Source organism: Eremomyces bilateralis (assembly GCF_010015585.1).
Source record: "Eremomyces bilateralis CBS 781.70 unplaced genomic scaffold P152scaffold_4, whole genome shotgun sequence".
NCBI classification, from domain to species: domain Eukaryota; kingdom Fungi; phylum Ascomycota; class Dothideomycetes; order Eremomycetales; family Eremomycetaceae; genus Eremomyces; species Eremomyces bilateralis.
The window spans coordinates 465,129-482,292 of NW_022985070.1; the positions used below are offsets into that span (position 1 = coordinate 465,129).

The 17,164-nt window shown below is 51.9% G+C and overlaps 6 protein-coding genes across 6 annotated transcripts; 3 read left to right on the plus strand and 3 right to left on the minus strand.

The window, feature by feature from the left end:
* Nucleotides 1-738: 738 nt before the first annotated feature.
* On the minus strand, nt 739-2,821 carry P152DRAFT_235603 (MFS general substrate transporter). Its single transcript, XM_033674588.1, has 3 exons — nt 1,967-2,821; nt 1,265-1,914; nt 739-1,202 (listed from the first exon to the last, which is right to left on the minus strand). The coding sequence occupies exons 1-3, from the start codon at nt 2,534-2,536 to the stop codon at nt 908-910; spliced, it is 1,515 nt and encodes a 504-aa protein (XP_033536489.1). The 5' UTR covers nt 2,537-2,821; the 3' UTR covers nt 739-907.
* A 1,948-nt stretch (nt 2,822-4,769) lies between these two features.
* On the plus strand, nt 4,770-5,860 carry P152DRAFT_373965 (glucosamine-6-phosphate isomerase; the record flags this gene model as incomplete). Its single annotated transcript, XM_033675570.1, has 5 exons — nt 4,770-4,830; nt 4,930-5,078; nt 5,139-5,510; nt 5,569-5,742; nt 5,801-5,860. Coding segments are annotated over 5 exons (816 nt in total), but the record flags the coding sequence as incomplete, so codon positions are not given.
* Nucleotides 5,861-6,536: 676 nt separating this feature from the next.
* Nucleotides 6,537-7,410, minus strand: P152DRAFT_455899 (uncharacterized protein). The gene is made up of 2 exons (XM_033678886.1): nt 7,053-7,410; nt 6,537-6,987 (listed from the first exon to the last, which is right to left on the minus strand). The coding sequence occupies exons 1-2, from the start codon at nt 7,322-7,324 to the stop codon at nt 6,717-6,719; spliced, it is 543 nt and encodes a 180-aa protein (XP_033536491.1). The 5' UTR covers nt 7,325-7,410; the 3' UTR covers nt 6,537-6,716.
* A 1,857-nt stretch (nt 7,411-9,267) lies between these two features.
* Nucleotides 9,268-12,187, minus strand: P152DRAFT_391692 (transmembrane GTPase Fzo1; the record flags this gene model as incomplete). Its single annotated transcript, XM_033676109.1, has 4 exons — nt 9,268-9,629; nt 9,680-10,522; nt 10,616-11,833; nt 11,887-12,187. The coding sequence occupies 4 exons, from the start codon at nt 12,185-12,187 to the stop codon at nt 9,268-9,270; spliced, it is 2,724 nt and encodes a 907-aa protein (XP_033536492.1).
* Nucleotides 12,188-12,577: 390 nt separating this feature from the next.
* P152DRAFT_464794 (SNF7 family protein) lies at nt 12,578-13,437 on the plus strand (the record flags this gene model as incomplete). Its single annotated transcript, XM_033680587.1, has 5 exons — nt 12,578-12,583; nt 12,633-12,847; nt 12,897-12,957; nt 13,006-13,263; nt 13,315-13,437. The coding sequence occupies 5 exons, from the start codon at nt 12,578-12,580 to the stop codon at nt 13,435-13,437; spliced, it is 663 nt and encodes a 220-aa protein (XP_033536493.1).
* Nucleotides 13,438-15,230: 1,793 nt separating this feature from the next.
* P152DRAFT_471523 (PP2C-domain-containing protein) lies at nt 15,231-17,017 on the plus strand (the record flags this gene model as incomplete). The annotated part of the gene is made up of 2 exons (XM_033681072.1): nt 15,231-16,508; nt 16,562-17,017. 2 exons carry the CDS (start codon nt 15,231-15,233, stop codon nt 17,015-17,017), a joined length of 1,734 nt encoding a protein of 577 aa, XP_033536494.1.
* Nucleotides 17,018-17,164: the final 147 nt, after the last annotated feature.

The window sequence follows — 17,164 nt, forward strand, 5'->3', positions numbered from 1 at the left end:
CAAAAGATATACGAAACCGAAAAGCCATGATTCCTCTTCGCCACCGCCCCAGTCTTCAATAAGATCGTCCCTAACCCTCTAGTCCTATTAAGCCATCCCAGGATCCCCTCCTAGCAACCGCGTGAGCAGCAAGGTTCCCGATCTGGCTCCCCATACTAATGAAGTCGATATCAATGATTGATGATTCGCACGTCTATGTCGATAAGACGGCAGGATCCTGCCATGCAACCTCACCATACCATCCGGACCAGCTGCGTCATGTCATACCAGGCCGTCCCCTCCCGCGTCCAGTCGTTCGCCGTTTGGGGATCTCGAGTCGAGTTCCAATATCACCACATGAAGGCGGCACGAGGGCCAGGGAATGCATAATGCGATTCTCTCGGCGCACATCAGTTGCGGTGTCTCGGTCGCGGGACGCAAGGTGCGTTACTGCATTCCCATTGCGAAGCCACCGAGATGGCCGGGCTGGGTTTCCGGAACATTGGACTGGGGTTACACCATGGGGAGGAGTGCGGCGGGGTGCTCGACATGGTCACATCGGGGGCGAGAGTGCGTTTTATATGACCTGATTCTGCCAGCGTCCACATAGGGACCCGATATGGGCAAGGTACGGGATATGTACTGGATATGGCAACTGAGTGTACGGTATCGATCGCATGTAGGAGCACCCAAAGTCCCGTGAGAAAGTGGATTACTGCATGATATTTCGCTAAGTTCAAATTGGGGTATGAGTGCTAGCAATAACTGAATTGCGTTCACAAGACTTGATCGGAGATTTGCGCGTCACCTTAAACGTCTGATGCATCTACGCATCCGCTTGAACGCTACCCCAAATTCCACGGGTCCGCTCAAAAATCAAACTCCCTCCTCATTACTGTAAGCTAGAAAGACAAGATTATTCTTGCAGCTACTCCCTGGCTTCCTTCAGACTCGCCCCCGGAATCACATCCTGCACCGTCTCATCCGAGAACATCAGGTCCTCCTCGATAGCGACGCTCTCTTTGATCTTTAGGAGGATGACAGGCACGGCGATGATGAGCGAACCGGCCAGAAGTCCCCAGCAACTGGCGAAGAGGGTCATGTACGGGGTGCCAATATCATCCAGACGCCACATGATGGCCCCACCAGCGGACTGGATTCCTTTGTAGAAACCAGCAAAGTTGGCAAGCTTGCGGCCGTTGTTGGTGATGGCTCCCATGTACCTAAATCGAATGGTTAGATCTAAGCCACTCACGATGCAAGTAGGGTTCGAATCGGGACTTACCAGTAGACAGTGGTCTGCCATGCAGCATCGTAGAAGCCATAGAACAAGTACAGGAACATTGGGCCGATATAGCCGCTATCAGTCCAGTCGAGCTTGACATAGTCGTCGGTTGGGTCATCCTCGGTGTCGGCGCCCGTGGTGACGAGATCACGAGTATATTTTTTCTGGAAAACATAACCGCCTCCCCAGATGACCATTGTCAGCACCATCAGCACCACCCACACGACCCTTGCGCGGGTGGTTCTTCGAATGTAGGGGCGATCGAGAGCGTATCCGAACGACATCGCGCCGAAGATCTGCATGACGTAGTAAATAACGCCGTTGAGGGCTCGAGTGCGGGTGTTGAACATTGCGAGGTTGACGCCGTTGAAGTGATAGGCGTAAAACCAGTTGCTGGCAATGAACATGGGGAAGAGGAGCACGATATAAGGATCGGTCATGAAGACCTCGCCAAGACCACGGATCTCGGTCCACCAGGTCGGGTTTTTCATAAGAATAATACGGGATCCATCGTGGCGGATAACATCTTTAGCATCCACAAGGGTCCAGGCAAGCACTGCACCAACAATAGTGAGAACGAGGAAGCCGATATAGGTGCCATCATTAACGACGGTGTTGCTAACCGCGTTGATGTTCTGGCCCAGGGGAATCTTTGATGGAATCAGTTACAAGACTTGTCCACAAGGGTGGATTATCACTCACCAAGCTTCCAATGACCGCGCCGAGATTGAAGATCATCCAGAACCAGCCGATGTACTTGCCCTTGCTCTCTTCTGGTGGGTAGCTCATCATGATGGCCCCTTGAGCACACCACAGCAACCCCGCACATACACCGAGCAATGCACCGGCAAAGATGTTGAAGCCCTCATTCTTGTTGTGGTTGTAGCTTAAGAAGCTTGCCACATAAATCGAGTATCCTAGGCCACCGAAACATAGAGTCGTTCGGATGCCCAGACGATTCGTGAACGTGCCGGCGAAGAAACCGACCACGGCGAAGGTACTATACAGGGCGACATTTGCCTTGTTGGCAGCCGACGCGTCGACTTGCCCACCGCCTCCCATGCCAGTCAGGGCATTGTACATGCCAGGGCACATGAAGCATACGAAGCTCACAATGACCAGCTGGATGGGTGGAGAAGCATAGCATGGGATTGTCCAAGGCCCAACTCTGAATGTCTTGTATTTCCAGCTCTTTGGCACAGCTGGGGCCACGCCGGCTTCCTCAGCGGGCGTCGTCTGGGCCAGGGTTTCGGACTTCTCTTCGGTAGCCATGGCGAGATAAGACTGACTTCGCAGACGGTCGAAAGTGAGTTCTTCGAGATGAACCGATTTGAAGGTTCAAGGACGAGGGTCTCTTCGGTATTTCAGAGAGAATCGGTGCAAAGGTGGTCGTGTCACGGGGTGGAGTGAAAGTAAATCAGGCGCACGAAATTTAGATGCGCACCGAAACTTTTCCTTAACACCAATTCGATGGTGAACAGGACGAGAAGGATGATGGAGCAGAATCACATCCACCACATCCCACAGGGTCACTGAGAGATGCAATTCTTATGTACTGCAGGGAGATAGATATTAGAATTGAAGAAAGCTAGGCCAAGGAAGAAGAAAAGGATCATGATCAGCAGAGCGGACGCCCCCAGATATATTTACACTGGAGAAGCTGGAGTCGAGGCAATCGCATGTGGATTGTGGAGGCAGTCGGGCTCTCTCTCTGGCAAGGTTGCACACGACCCCAGCCTAAGTTTTAAGCTTGGACCCTTTAATCGAAGCCCTTAACTTACTATGCTAGGTCTAAAGCTGTAGCAGGTTAGACACCCCGTTGCGGGAAGCCACTGGGTTCGCTCACTTGCAGGACAATCGGGCTGCAGGTGGGAACCGGGGACGCCGCCCCAGCCCGTTGCGGGGCATTTGGGCACCTGCAGTGAAGAGAACCCCCGGCCGATGTGAGACGTGTCTTGCCATTGGCCCAATGCTCGCCATTACAAACATTTTGCTGATATCGTTAACCACGGTAATTATGCCACATACCATGCGAATAGTATCAAAAAGACTCACAATAATCCTGCGTAGAAGATGTATCTCGATTTCGGCTTGAAGCATGTCCTCGGCCCGCAGCAAGGCACGGAGGCGGGAGGACTAATGGGACTCCTCTATCAATGTTGGAGACCCTACCTTGGCATTAAAGGATAACTGCCAGGGGCCACTGCAACACCTCTATCGTCGCTACCTTGCCATTAGATACCGTACGGGCGGGCAGTGGGCACATGGAGAAGTCTACTACATATCTTAGCCTTAGCTTAATGCACGAATATCACAAGTTTAATCATTATTCCATCGCGGCAGATCTCCAGTGTGACTCTCAATATTAGTGAACAATCCACGAGTGATATGGAAGTCTTCATGTGGAAGATCAAAGATGTTGCATCTAAGCATCCCTTGTCCTTGTTGTGGCGTTTCCTGGCGTTTCTACCCGCTATCCCGGATCACCATCCTCCCCTCCCATGTTCAACTTTCGGAGGTTTCTGCTACAGCTCGATGTAACGTCGCTCGACCATCCAATCAACCATCGGCGGCTCCCGTTGGAGTTTGGACTCTGGAGTTTCTGTGGAGTGTCAAACAATGTACAATTAGGTTACTCCTTGCAGTTTACATGTTGTATCAGATTGACCTCGACCACAATATCGAAGTCGTCTGACATGTCTACCAGCATTATCATCATCATCCCCGCGATATGAACAGTATCATTCGAAAACCCGTGTTGCAGTTGATAAGAGGCAATGGCTAGGGCATCTCACTGTGGCGCATCATCGCTTGCCGGCTGTAATGTCTCCCCACTCATCTCCCCTAGGTTGAAGTCATCTCGATGGAAAGGTAGCACTGCAGACATCATTCTCAAGTCCATGTCTTGGATGGTACTGCTCCATATTACGATAATGAGGAGTGCCCCTCATATGGTAGTCTTTCTGTTACCTTCTTACGTACTAGTGTTTTGGCAGCAGTTCGTCCATCGCAACAGATCACGATGTTGCACAGCGGGGCAAAAGCCATCCAGTCGCGATCTGATACGTCTTTGATGTTGTACTGGTTCACCTGACATACCCCTGGACATTGATTCAATCTTGTTTCCATTGGCATCCGATTCGATGCTCATCTTCTTCTCCATCTTGATGTCAGTAGGTAGTGGAGGACGCATCGTCACGACCAAATCCATTACTGGATATCATAAGCTATGTCATCATATTTGTGGCGACAAGGTGATGAAAGTCTTAAGATCTATCTGCTTTCCAATGTTCTCATAATCTGTTCCATAAACTCTAGTAATCTAGTTATTCTCTAATCAGTCCTTGGATTAAGCTATCATCGTTGTCTCTTTTATTTAGCACTCATAAGTCATCGTGTTTGGATTACTCACAGCCCCTTACTGTCCAGTCTTGCATCGACCAGCAGCATGTATACCACGCCCCGATAACCAACCGTTGTCGCACTCACTGACACCATACGCAGGAGGGTCATCATTCGCCAAGAACCAGAGGCTGCCTCCAAGTACATCGCTGAATATGTCGTTGGTACGTCGCGACGGTGCTCCCGTTGGAGAATGTCTTAGATGTGGCGTTTCACCATTCATATCTTTAGTAGATCCCACTAACACTGCTCTCAACGGTAAGATCGGATCAAGTCATTCGCCCCGAGACCTGGGCAGCCATTCGTCCTAGGCCTACCGACTGGCAGCTCGCCAGTCCTGGTTTACCGCCATCTCGTCCGCAAGCACAAGGCCGGCGAGATTTCGTTCAAGAACGTGGTCACCTTCAACATGGTGCGTTAGGCGTCATTTCCCAAGCGAGCCCTCTCCATCGCTCACGCAGTGTTACTGCAGGACGAGTATGTCGGCCTTCCGCCCTCCCATCCGTCGTCGTACCATTCGTTCATGTGGGAGCACCTCTTCTCGCATGTCGATATATCCCCTTCCAACGTCAACCTCCTCAATGGGATGGCGGAGGACTTGGAAGAGGAGTGCGAGCGGTATGAGGCGAAGATCCGTGAATATGGCGGCATCGAGCTTTTCTTGGGCGGAATCGGCCCGGATGGACACATTGCTTTTAATGAGCCGGGGAGTAGTCTCCAGAGCAGAACGAGGGTCAAGACGCTGGCCTACGATACAGTCCTCGCCAACAAGCGATTTTTTGGCGATGACGTCTCGCAGGTGCCGAATATGGCGCTGACTGTTGGCGTACAAACCGTCATGGATGTAAGTTTCCTTCTACCTTGCACAAATATCCTTGGGATCCCCACTAACAGCGTAACAGGCGCGAGAAGTTGTCATCATAATCATCGGAGCGCACAAAGCACTCGCACTACAGAAATGCATAGAGGAGGGCACGAACCACATGTGGACCTTATCCAGCCTCCAATTGCATCCACATCCGTTGATCGTGGTGGACGAAGATGCGACCCTTGAGCTCAAGGTGAAGACCGTCAAGGTAAGCCAACTCCCTTAGAAGCTCCGGAAAGCCCGTTCATGCTGATGGGAACCTGTAGTACTTCAAGTCCATCGAAACCGTCGCTAAATCATGTGGAATGGGCCAAAAAATGCCAAAATTCACCTACACCTACCTTCCCCTCTCGCCCAAAAGCCCCTCGCCCCCTGGATCCGCCTCCCGAGAACCATCGCCACCCAATGCTCTCCGTCAGGCAATGGACAAGCGCACCGACGTGCCAGGGTCCGGCAAAGGCATCGGCAATGATACGCTTCCAGTGCCGCTCCCCGACGCAACCCTGCGATCACCAACTCCGGAATTAGTTCCAGATCGTATGGCGATGAGGCTGGGGATGAACGCTGGATCAAGCCTCCCGGTGCCAGGGAACGACATCATCCAACGAGCGCCGACGCCGGAATTCGTCCCAGATCGGATGGCCTCCCGGATCGAGGCGGTGAATTAGGTTGAAATTGTAGTCATGCTCAGGATTAGTTACTAAAAGTGACTTTCAGTTGTATAGTGTAGTCCACTCTTACTCAGTCATTATATCCCACGGCTTAGGTAAATTGAGAGAAGCGATTCGACAACAAAATGTGTATATATATAATGAGTCAGAATAGATAAAGCCATGGGATTGGGCATCATAATCATGGTTCAACATAGGCAAAGTCTTATTTGCATGCGGAGGAGGGGAATGGCTGGGCTCATCACTCGCCGATGGGCTTCAGCAATACTGCCGAACAATTTCAAAATAAAGAATGGGAAGTAATGTATATTTGAAGAGGATTTATTGTATTCCTGTCCCCGTGATTCTATCGGCCACGAAACGTTTTAAGAAGCCCTTGCAAACTCTATATTCGAGTCGGCACATTGTGAGAGCTGACTGACTAATGACGCTCAGTTCCGAACCTCGACCCTGTGCTCGAGATAGAAGCTCTCATTTCCATCAATGCTCCGCTTGATCTGAAAAAAGAGTATCAAATCCCCAGTTTGGTAACTTGTTCAACTGCCGCGTCTGTCTCCGCATATTCAACCACTTCTCCGCCATTATGTGTCGCTTCGCCATCCTTCTTTGCATTCTCCAACTTGATCTTCTGGATCATGTCTCGGAAACGGCCACGTTCGAACCGCGTGTACTGGTGGTCCAGCCCACATGATGTTGCATAGACATAGATGGCCGAGCGGGCGGCGGTCTCCGCGAGACCCCCTTCGCCCTGGTTCCATGCGAGCAATGCGATATCATGGTAACTCGAGGATGAAATGTTAGTACAATACATGCGAGGAATTCCCCGAATTCCGAGCGACAAACTTACATCCGCCCAAGTTTCCCCGTGTACGCCCATTCTTGCCGAAGAATGGCCGCCGTCTGGAGCGCCAACTTCAGTCTCTCGTTCAGATGACCATCCTCCGCAGGCCAAAAGCGACCATCAGGAGGAATTTGCTCCTCGATGTCTTCCAACGTGAACCGTCGCTCGCGGCTCTCATCGTAGAAATTGGGACCGAAACCCAAATTCGAAGGATCACATGCCGGGCAGTCGCATTCGAAGCCGTAATGCCTCAGGGCGCCAGCTCGCACCTCATTCATTCTCCAAGAATCGATGTACGCAATCGTGACCTCTTCTCCCGCAGCGATATCCCGAATAGCCCAGACTTCTTCCACGCCTTGCGGAGGTTCGTCATGGTCGTCCATTGCGGTGGACACGCTTGCAGACAGGGTCTCACTGGGGGTACTCCCGTTTTGGCTGGAAGAGCTGGGGTCGAACGTCCGCCACGTGAACGAGGCGTTGGGAACGCAGCTATGATTGATGCGCGAGATATTCTGGAAGGTGGCCGCACCTCCGGAACCCCAACTCTCCTCTTCATCGTCGTCCTCATCCCACACAGGGATCGTGATCGCGTTGGTCACGAACGTCGACAGAACCGTTTTATAAGGGGCCATGCGGGCATATTTGACGTTGCGATCCCAGATACCTTGAGGAATATGCTTCGAGCTCGTGATGATTGGCGCGAAGGGACGCTTCTCCGCGGGCGGTGGAAGGTCGAATTCGACGACATCTTTATCAGTGGTCTGGCGAGAAAGCTCTTGGAGATACAGTTCCTTGTCGCTCAACTCTTGCCAGTTGTCGATGGACTGCTTGAGCCGCGATCGGCCTATGTCGATACCATGGGCGCTTGCTAACCCCCACAATTCGTCCTTCTGATCGTCGGTTAGGCCGTTCCAGGCTTTCCTCAGAGCAGTAACAGAGACGTTTCCACCTTCCAGTATAATGAGAGGTCGCTCCCGAAACAGAAGGGTGCCTTGAGTGATCGGTTTGGTGGCGATGGTGCAGACTCCCTTCCTAGGTGCCGTTGGATGGGCTTGAATGCTCACGGATGGATGGATATAGGTCTCTGGAAGTTCCGTGGCAGCTGAAGGCGAAAGTACTGGTCCGTCCATATTGGTGTAGATGATCCCCGTCACTTTCCAAGAAGATGTGGGATATGAGGGTTCCGACGCAATTGAATTATTGAAATGATTACTTATGTGAGAGTAAATAAACAGAGCGAAATGAGGCAAAAGTGCGATTGCTAATTGCGTGTGTTAGAGACTAGTGTTAGATATCGGTTACCAGAGGAGTCCACATGCAGCGAGGACGTCGGTGAATCTCGACGTAATCGATAAACCTAAGGAAATAGTAAGTGTTGAGCATGAATAGACATGAACAGTTTATGTTGCAGTGAGTTAGTCTCAAGAAGAATAGAAGCCACGGTTTGAATAGTGAATAGTCAAACGTTGAAAATTATCATCATCGCTCTGTTTCAGTAGTCAAGGCTTGAGTTTTCTTCGACGCATGTGAGCCGAGGGCACTGTTGCAATTCACTACTGAGAAAATCAGGTAGAGAATGCATCAGAATGGGCGGTTCAGTTTTAATCCCATCATTGTTTCGGATTGCAAAGTGCTTGCGTGTTTGGGCGCCGAATCGGACTGCATGTGTTGACATCCGTCCTGTTTGCCAGAAAGGATGTGCTACCATCTTGCACCAGCGGGTGCTGACGGAGCGACGCATTTCCGAAACGCTACGTGAACGGGTTCTAGCCTCTGAAGGTGAGAAGATGCCGTGGCATTGCTTGCTGAACGTCCGAGGCCGATGCATTCTTGATTTCTCGGAGATGGGATGAAGCGTGAAAGAAGGGTGCAGGAATATTTCGTTCAGCGTTCCATGTTCCCTTGTCAGCAACCGGTAGTGTCACGTGCAATATTCATGTTAGAGGTCAAGCTCAGCCGGGAAACATTCAGGTGCAGGAGAAATAGGCAAGGTCATGCCGGAACCATGTTTATATATAGGGGAGACTCTCTGTGGAACGAGTTGTGACATAAGGTATCTAGATCGCGTGCACCAAGAACAACCCGAACTCCCGGAGGCATAACGGCCTCCGTTATGGTTTACACCAGACCACTCTACGACCAAGTTACCATGATAATAACATGTGAAAGTCATGAGAGTTCATGACTCGCACGGGGAGAACCTCCACCACTTCTCCGAGGCTCAAAAGTCGTAGGATCCCGCAACCCCCGGCGCAGGCCCTTCAAGATCGACCCTTTCCACGCCGGTCCTGATATCATTGCTCTCCTTCAGCAGCCCGACGAAGTATTTCCTTGCGCCTTCCGTCTCCGCCTTCAATTTCGCCGTCTCGTCTTTCTTGCTCTGTAATTTTTCGACGGACCGCCGGAGACCGACGCGAAGGTTGTCGGCAGGGAATTTGAGAGCGCGCCGGACTTCCGCTGATACGCGTGTGGCGTTGCTGTGGGTATAGTCGATTTCGGCAAGCTGAGCGGCGAGTTTGGTTGAAAGACGACGGGGTAAGGACGAGGGGATGGAGGATATCGCATAGGATGCGGCAAGGACCACTAATGGAGATTAGAATTGAAGCATAAAATCTCGAGCATTGGTGACTTACCAGTCGCAATGAGGCCAGGAATGATCATATGCCGTATATTCTTGACACCAACCACTCGAGCAACCCCGAGTGCACCATCAACCCAACTTACTCCACCGATCAGTCTACCGCCGACGACGCCAGCAACTGTGACGGCCATGCTTCCGCCTAGCAATTTCTCTTGCCTTTCCCACAGGCTGGAAATATCGAAGAAATCTGTGGCATCGATCTCGAAATCAACGTATCGTGCCAATGCGTCTTTCCGCTTGGTGAACATCTGCTCGGATCGGAAGTTGAAGTTGCTGAATTCTTGACCAATATGGAGTAGGCCAAGTTGCTTGATCATGTTCACGCCTTCAACAGTCCGCTGTCGAGCACGTTGCTCGCACCCAGAGACGGCGGCCGTGACTGACGCTAGCATGGCATCTTTGATATCGTCCGCGAATTGATATGCGGAGAGCAGACCAGGGTATTCGACGCCTAGATCCGCGGTTCCAATTTCGGAAATCGTGTGGTTGAGCGTCTCTCGAGTAAATTGGTAGCATTCAGCTGCAGTTCCTTCGATTGCTTGGTCTGCACTGTCGCCGGCTTCATTATTGGCTTTCCGAGAGGAATCTAGCTCAGGTTCCAATGACTCTAAAGATTTTGTGACCCGCTCTAACTCGGAAGCTGCTACGTCTCGGTTGACCGTAGCGAGCGACAAAAGATCTGAGAGAACGTTCGTAAGATAGGTCTTCGCCGGGGCGAGCTTCGACCTAGCTCGCTTTTCCAGAACGAATCGCCGTAGAGATTGTTCGAGGTCATCAAAATCGCGCATCTGCTCCTTCTCCTTGCCTTTGTCTTTGGGGACTGGTGAGCCAGGTTCTCCATGTTTTGCAACGGGGTCATCGCTCTCGCCATCATCGCCGTCTGGTCCATCTGGTCCATCATCCCCGGGCGAGCCGGACTCGCCAGAACCACCGCCAGCCACAGGCCCTGTCGCAACGGGTATCGCATTGCTAGAGACAAAATGGACCAACTCCGATGATTCCTTGAAGGTTGCAGGGCTAAGATGATGGACCTGCTTCAAGACCATCTCTTTGCAGCGCTGTTTGTCCCGGATGTTATCGAAGCCATTGACGACCATGAAGATGTACGCCTTTTCCCGAGCGGCGTTGAAAATGAACTCTTTGGCGGAAAGGGTGAAATGATTCGCAGCAGAAACCACAAAGACAACCACGTCAATCTCCTCTTGCCGAGCGAAGACCGCCGTCGTCTTCAACGAGTCGTTGTTGAGTCCGGGAGCATCGATCAATGCAATGTCGACAACCCCATTATTCAACAACGATTCGTCAACGCTTCGAATATCCTTGACATAGATTTTGCACATCGAATACCGCTCATTATCCACGACAATCTTTTCCAAATCTTCCAAGTTAAATACGTGGTATGTGCTTTCGTTGTTGCGATTGTAGACGACTCCCATAGGAACGGCGTGGACTTCCTCCACTCCACCATTCTCTCGAACGTCGAGGACTTCGCAGAAGATGGCCGTGCATGGTTGTTGGTCTTCGGGTAAGACCTTTCTTCGGAGCAACGCATTGCAGAAGGTTGACTTTCCCGCATTTAAGTCTCCCGTCACTAGAACTTTGCTGCTGGTATCCTCGATCCGCTCCCGGAGAGAGTAGAGATGTCGTATTGACTTGCTTATTTGTCCGTCCAGAAGGCTGGCAATCGATGTCTTCTCTAGCGAGTGCACGAGTTCCGTCTGGGATAACGCACCCATCTTCAAGTCGATCTTAAGAATACTGAAGTCTTTCGACAACTCCGGCGTGACCAATCGAGGTTCCGGCCCAGCATTCTGGGCGGCCGATGAGCTAGATTCGGCTTCATCCCGATCTCTCAAATTGGTATCTGCACGTCGTGGGCCCGGGCGGGCTGGAGGGGATGAGGTATCGGATTGTTCGAATGTCGTGGCGGAATGTTGGAGTGAAGGGCGAGGTTCGTGGCGAGGAGATTGTGAAATGGATTCAGACTTCTGGACCTGGGGATAATGCGCCGGCCATGATGCGTTCATATCCTGCAGTCTCTTCAAAGAATCCACCGTTCTCGTGATGGCGCGGCCGAGAGAAGTTTTGTTCTGGTTATAATACAACTGATGGATGTGGCTGGCGAGTAATCGGCGATCATGCTCAGCTAGACCATACAATTAGTACCATAGGGCAGTACACCACCCAGGTAATACGTACAGTTGCCTCCTTCGCCGAGTACTGGGGTTCCGCTTGGTGTAGGTCGATCTTCTGTCGGGCCCGGAACCCAACCACGACTGGTGCTCTGAGCATCGGATATGCTCGCTCCGTAGCCGGAATCATGATCAAGCATATCCATCAGTCGCGATGCACTTTGTGATGTTGAGCCAGCCCCGACGGTCATGTAGTTTGGTCGAACGGGAGGCTGTCCTTCAGAGAAATACGTTTCCGGTTGTCCATCATGCGATGAGCCCGCGTCGAAGGACGGGGCTCGAGGGTTGGGGTTCTGTTCGTCGGTCATTCCTCCTGGTCTGATGAAATTCCAGTGCGCATGGCGGATAGACACAGGGTCATAATAGGATCGTATTTCGGGAGGTTGCGAGGTTGGAGAGAGGGTGGAGAGAGGGTGGAGTTTCGGGATGTTTATGGACTATTTGACGTCGTTTCCGCCGGTGGCGTTACTGTCGTTCGTTCAAAGGTTTCGCGCTGCACGTGATTCGGTGTTACCCCAAACACGTGCTAGCCCTACATGTATCAACCGTCAACATCACTGGCTCACCTTAACTCAAGTTCATGGGCGCCTGTTACCGTACCCCAGGTCGGCATTCAACCTTCAAGTCGCAAGCCGTTTACCACCAATCTATTTCGGATCTTTATTCCCAACCAAGCACCCGTGTCAGATATCGCCAATATGAATGTCTGTAATATACCACTCTTGTCCCGACTTCCCGACTAACAAAGACCAGATCATTGAATGGGCGTTCGGCAAGCGGATGACGCCAGCGGAGCGTCTCCGAAAGCACCAACGGGCTCTGGAGAAGACGCAGCGAGAACTCGACCGAGAGCGGGTAAAACTCGAAAACCAAGAGAAGAAACTGGTCCAGGACATCAAGAAGAGTGCCAAGAACGGGCAGATGGGACCGCTTCGGATACAAGCCAAAGACCTGGTGCGAACACGAAGGTATTACTTGCTCGGAACTATGCGAGGGGTATTATCTCACAATGAGCAGGTATATCCAGAAGTTCTACTCGATGCGAACACAATTACAAGCAATATCCTTGCGTATACAGGTGAGTTTTCGACGATTCTCCAACTCTGCAGATTCTAACCACCTATAGACTGTTCGCAGTAACGAGCAAATGATGCAAGCCATGAAAGGAGCAACAACGCTCCTCGGTAGCATGAATCGTCAGATGAATCTTCCCGCCCTTCAGCGAATAGCCATGGAGTTTGAGAAAGAGAACGATATCATGGACCAGCGGCAGGAGATGATGGAGGACGCAGTAGACGATGTCACGGGTTTAGAAGATGAGGAAGAGGGCGAAGAGGTGGTCAACCAGGTCTTGGATGAGATCGGCATTGATCTCGGTCAATCCGTACGTTTCTTTTATATCCCATTCTTGCTGTCCCGACTGACACCCATCTAGCTAGGGGAGGCACCCACCGGGATCCAGTCATCGAAGGTTGCAGAAGGCAAAGTCGCGCAAGCGATTGGGGGTGATCCTGGCGACGACGACCTTCAAGCGAGACTCGACAGCTTACGGAGGTAATGGATGGATGCACATCAACGGTTAAACGCGTTCAACTTGAATATGTGACCTTGCACCCCAAGTGCAAGGTCGTCTCCCGACACTTCTACCAAGGATTGGGTAATGAAATCGAGGAGAGACCCCGGTGAAGCAGTTCCAAGAAATTCTTGAACTCTCATCAGATGTCGACTGAATAAACCGTCAAGATCTGGTATTCATTTACACAGTGTCATGAAACCACTGGCTGTCCATGTGGAATATCACTTTCACCGAGGGTAGAGATCATGGCCATTCCCTCGACATCAGTGTGCAGCATCAACGCAGGAGAGGACCCTCCTGGCTCTTTATTCCGTTGGGATTTATTCCTTTTATTTACGGTACTGTACTCCGTATATCTCGGCGTTTCGAGGTCTCGGTGATGCATCGTATACTATGACGCATTGCGGGGTAAACGTCCCCCAAATGAAAGCGTAGCAAGCACAGTTAGAGTTAGACTTTCATGGCAACAAACACTACAGTCTTCAGTTGAGTACTCCGTATATACAGTATTATAGACAAGCTAGGATAGCATGGGCAGTTAAACGTGATTGGTGCAAGAGAGGCCCTGATAGTACAACCAAACGGCACGCCTATTACAACAGGCCACCTGGGAAGGACGACGTTGATGCTCTCGCCTTGGGCATCCTCCAGCTCCCAGCCGTAGGTCACAGTGTACATGTAATTATCGACTTGCCAAAATTAAAGAGATCGTAAGATATACCTCAGAAGAGGGAATATGAGACAGATACCTAGCTAGACCTAAGTACCTAGGGATATGCATCATGACCATCTGTTTCTTCGCCTAAATGTATCATCTAATTGTGGTTCAGATTGCGTATGGTCTATTCATTTCTCCACCAAAAGCCGACTCCAACTGTCCAACACTTCTAGAAAGACGTAATCATCTCCCAATGGTCCAACTGTCCAAGTCCCTTCAAGCCATGGATTAGCATCTGCCATTGTCCCTTTGTGTTGTGCTACAACAACGACTGCAGATATGCGAGACAGCTTTCATGTTGTACACTTCACACACTTTACCACGAGTTCCCTGACCCAACAAGCACGAAGAACCTGAAACTGAACCTGAAAGATTGGTAATTGAGGAGACAACTCCGTCCGCTCAGCTAATACCCCGGTTCACGGTTACACCTCACCTAGAGATCTACACAGCACCTACACCATCCACACGACGCACTCTCACACACTCCCCCCACCTTTCCCTAACATAATCCTTCTTCCTTCCTTGACCCGAATCGCAAACTGCAGACCTCCGGTCGATTCCTTTACGGTAGGCCATTTCGCATTTCTTACTATATCTGAGCAAGTTGGGCCGGTTGGTGTATCCGCGACGTCATCTGAAGGTCAACTGAACGCCTGTTGCCTCACGTCCTCACGGCTCACCTGTGTTTCGGCCATCAAAACGATCTAAGCCTTCTCCGGCACTACACTTCCACGCCACCTCCCACCTCCGTCACAACTCGCAGCTCACTACCCTTTTCCACTTCACCCGATCGGTTACCAGCACTCTTCACGTTCGCAACCTCGAAACCTTTAAAAGAATCTACTTGCGCATCCAGAATCCAGAGCGCTAACCTATATCCAAGTCTGATTCCGCTTCCGAAGTGGGCAGACGTCCGATCCAACTCCGCCCTTCATTTCAGTCCACCACCGAACTAAACACGGTCTCGTCCTGAGGTCGATTGGGAGGCGCACACACGATCAATCTGGCTGGAGCAAAGAGGAGCAGTTTCTCTTCTCAGGGAGTGCTGCACAGAATGTTTGGCACCTCGCCGGTTGCCAAAGACTCTACTGCAACGAGTGAGCCGACGCCTCCGAATCCTTCCCTGGCCACGAACCATTCCACCGCGGCCGACTCTACGCCTCGCTCCGAGAAGCCAACGTCCGGAGCCGAGAAGCGAACAAGCGGTCCAGAAGCGACGCCGAACAAGAAAACCGCCGACGAAAGTCCGTCGATTCCCGAGAAGAAGCGAAGAAGTAGTAGCGTCGCGAAAGCGCGGGATATCTTCTCCAGCGCAAAGAACTCGCTCTCGTTCTCGAGTCACTCGCCCTCCGATCGGCAGGAAAAGATGTCGGCCCTCAGCCGGTCGACCAAGGGAGGGGATCCGGCACTGCATGTTCAACAGGGAGCGTTTAATAACTCCGCTGGCGAATCAAAACCGGGACCCAAGTCGACTTTCCGCGTGGGTGTTACGGAAGACAAGAACAAGAAATGTCGTCGGACGATGGAGGATACGCATGCCTACTTATACAACTTCCTCAGCACTCCTGTGCCGAATGCCGGTGAAGACGCTCCGCGAACCGATTCCCCAGCCGAAGGAACCGATCCATCCCCTATCGAGACGGACAACGGCTACTTCGCGATCTTCGACGGCCACGCCGGCACCTTTGCCGCCGATTGGTGCGGGAAGAAGCTCCATCTAGTCCTCGAAGACGAGATCCGGAAGAATCCGACGCAGCCGGTGCCCGTGCTCCTCGATCAAACCTTCACATCCGTCGACCAGCAGCTGGAAAAGCTCCCGCTCAAAAACTCTGGTTGCACCGCCATTACCGCCGTGCTGCGATGGGAGGACCGAATAGCGAGCTCACAGAACCCGACTGGATTTGCGGCAGTGGATCGTGGTGCGGCCAACATGGGGGGAGACAACACGACCGAGAACCCTGGTGCGGGCGAGAATGGCTCCACGTCGACAGCCGAAACGGATACCACTAAAACCGAAGCGAATCCTCCCGGTGGGCCGGTTCGACAACGTGTATTATATACGGCAAATGTTGGTGATGCACGGATTGTCCTTTGCCGAAATGGCCGTGCATTACGATTATCCTACGATCATAAAGGAAGCGATGAGAACGAAGGACGCCGCGTAGCGAATGCTGGAGGCTTGATACTCAATAACCGAGTGAACGGAGTGTTGGCCGTGACGCGCGCGCTGGGAGATTCGTACATGAAGGATCTGGTCACCGGACGCCCATACACGACGGAAACGGTCATTCAACCTGACGCCGACGAATTCTTAATATTGGCATGCGATGGGGTAAGTCTCGATTTCCAATCATCCTTTCGGCCAGACCTAACGTCTTTCCACAGCTCTGGGATGTCTGCTCCGACCAAGAAGCCGTCGACCTCGTCCGCAACATACAGGATGCGCAAGACGCGAGCAAGAGACTCGTCGACTTCGCCCTCTCCCGCTTCTCCACCGACAACCTGTCCTGCATGATCGTGCGCTTCGACAACAAAGCTCTCCTGGAGCAGATGCGCCTGGATCAGCCCCCATCCGCTGATGCCGAGCCGAGAGTATCCGCCGATGGCGCCAAGGACAAGTCCGTCGGCGTCGGACAGACCGGGATCAGCGAAGCCGACGCCATCGTGCGCGACGCGGCGCGAAAACAGGGCGAAGCAGGTGAGAGCAACGCCGTTGAGGACATGATTATCGAGGAAGAGCAGGTCGATGTCGAGGACCCCGGTCCGGAGTTGAACGCGGAGGCGTTGAGGGAAGCGCAGGCGAAGCGGAAATCCGCGGGGACGACGACCACGGATCCGTAAGACATGATTGGAATGAGTGCATACGATTATGGGAAGGAGGACATGGCGGGATGATTACGGGGATGGTTTCATGGGCGGAGAAGGATGTTCGCGGCGGCGTTTTTTCGTTGTGGGTTTTCAATGGCATTTGATACGTACGCTTTGTTC

Bases quoted from the DNA above. Each gene is read 5' to 3' on its own strand.
- P152DRAFT_235603 (XM_033674588.1), bottom strand. From the start codon at position 2,536: ATGGCTACCGAAGAGAAGTCCGAAACCCTGGCCCAGACGACGCCCGCT. The intron at 1,915-1,966 runs GTGAGTGATAAT...ATTCCATCAAAG, and splicing joins GCGCGGTCATTGGAAGCTTG to ATTCCCCTGGGCCAGAACAT. The intron at 1,203-1,264 runs GTAAGTCCCGAT...CATTCGATTTAG, and splicing joins TGGCAGACCACTGTCTACTG to GTACATGGGAGCCATCACCA.
- P152DRAFT_455899 (XM_033678886.1), bottom strand. From the start codon at position 7,324: ATGAATGAGGTGCGAGCTGGCGCCCTGAGGCATTACGGCTTCGAATGC. The intron at 6,988-7,052 runs GTAAGTTTGTCG...TTCATCCTCGAG, and splicing joins ACGGGGAAACTTGGGCGGAT to TTACCATGATATCGCATTGC.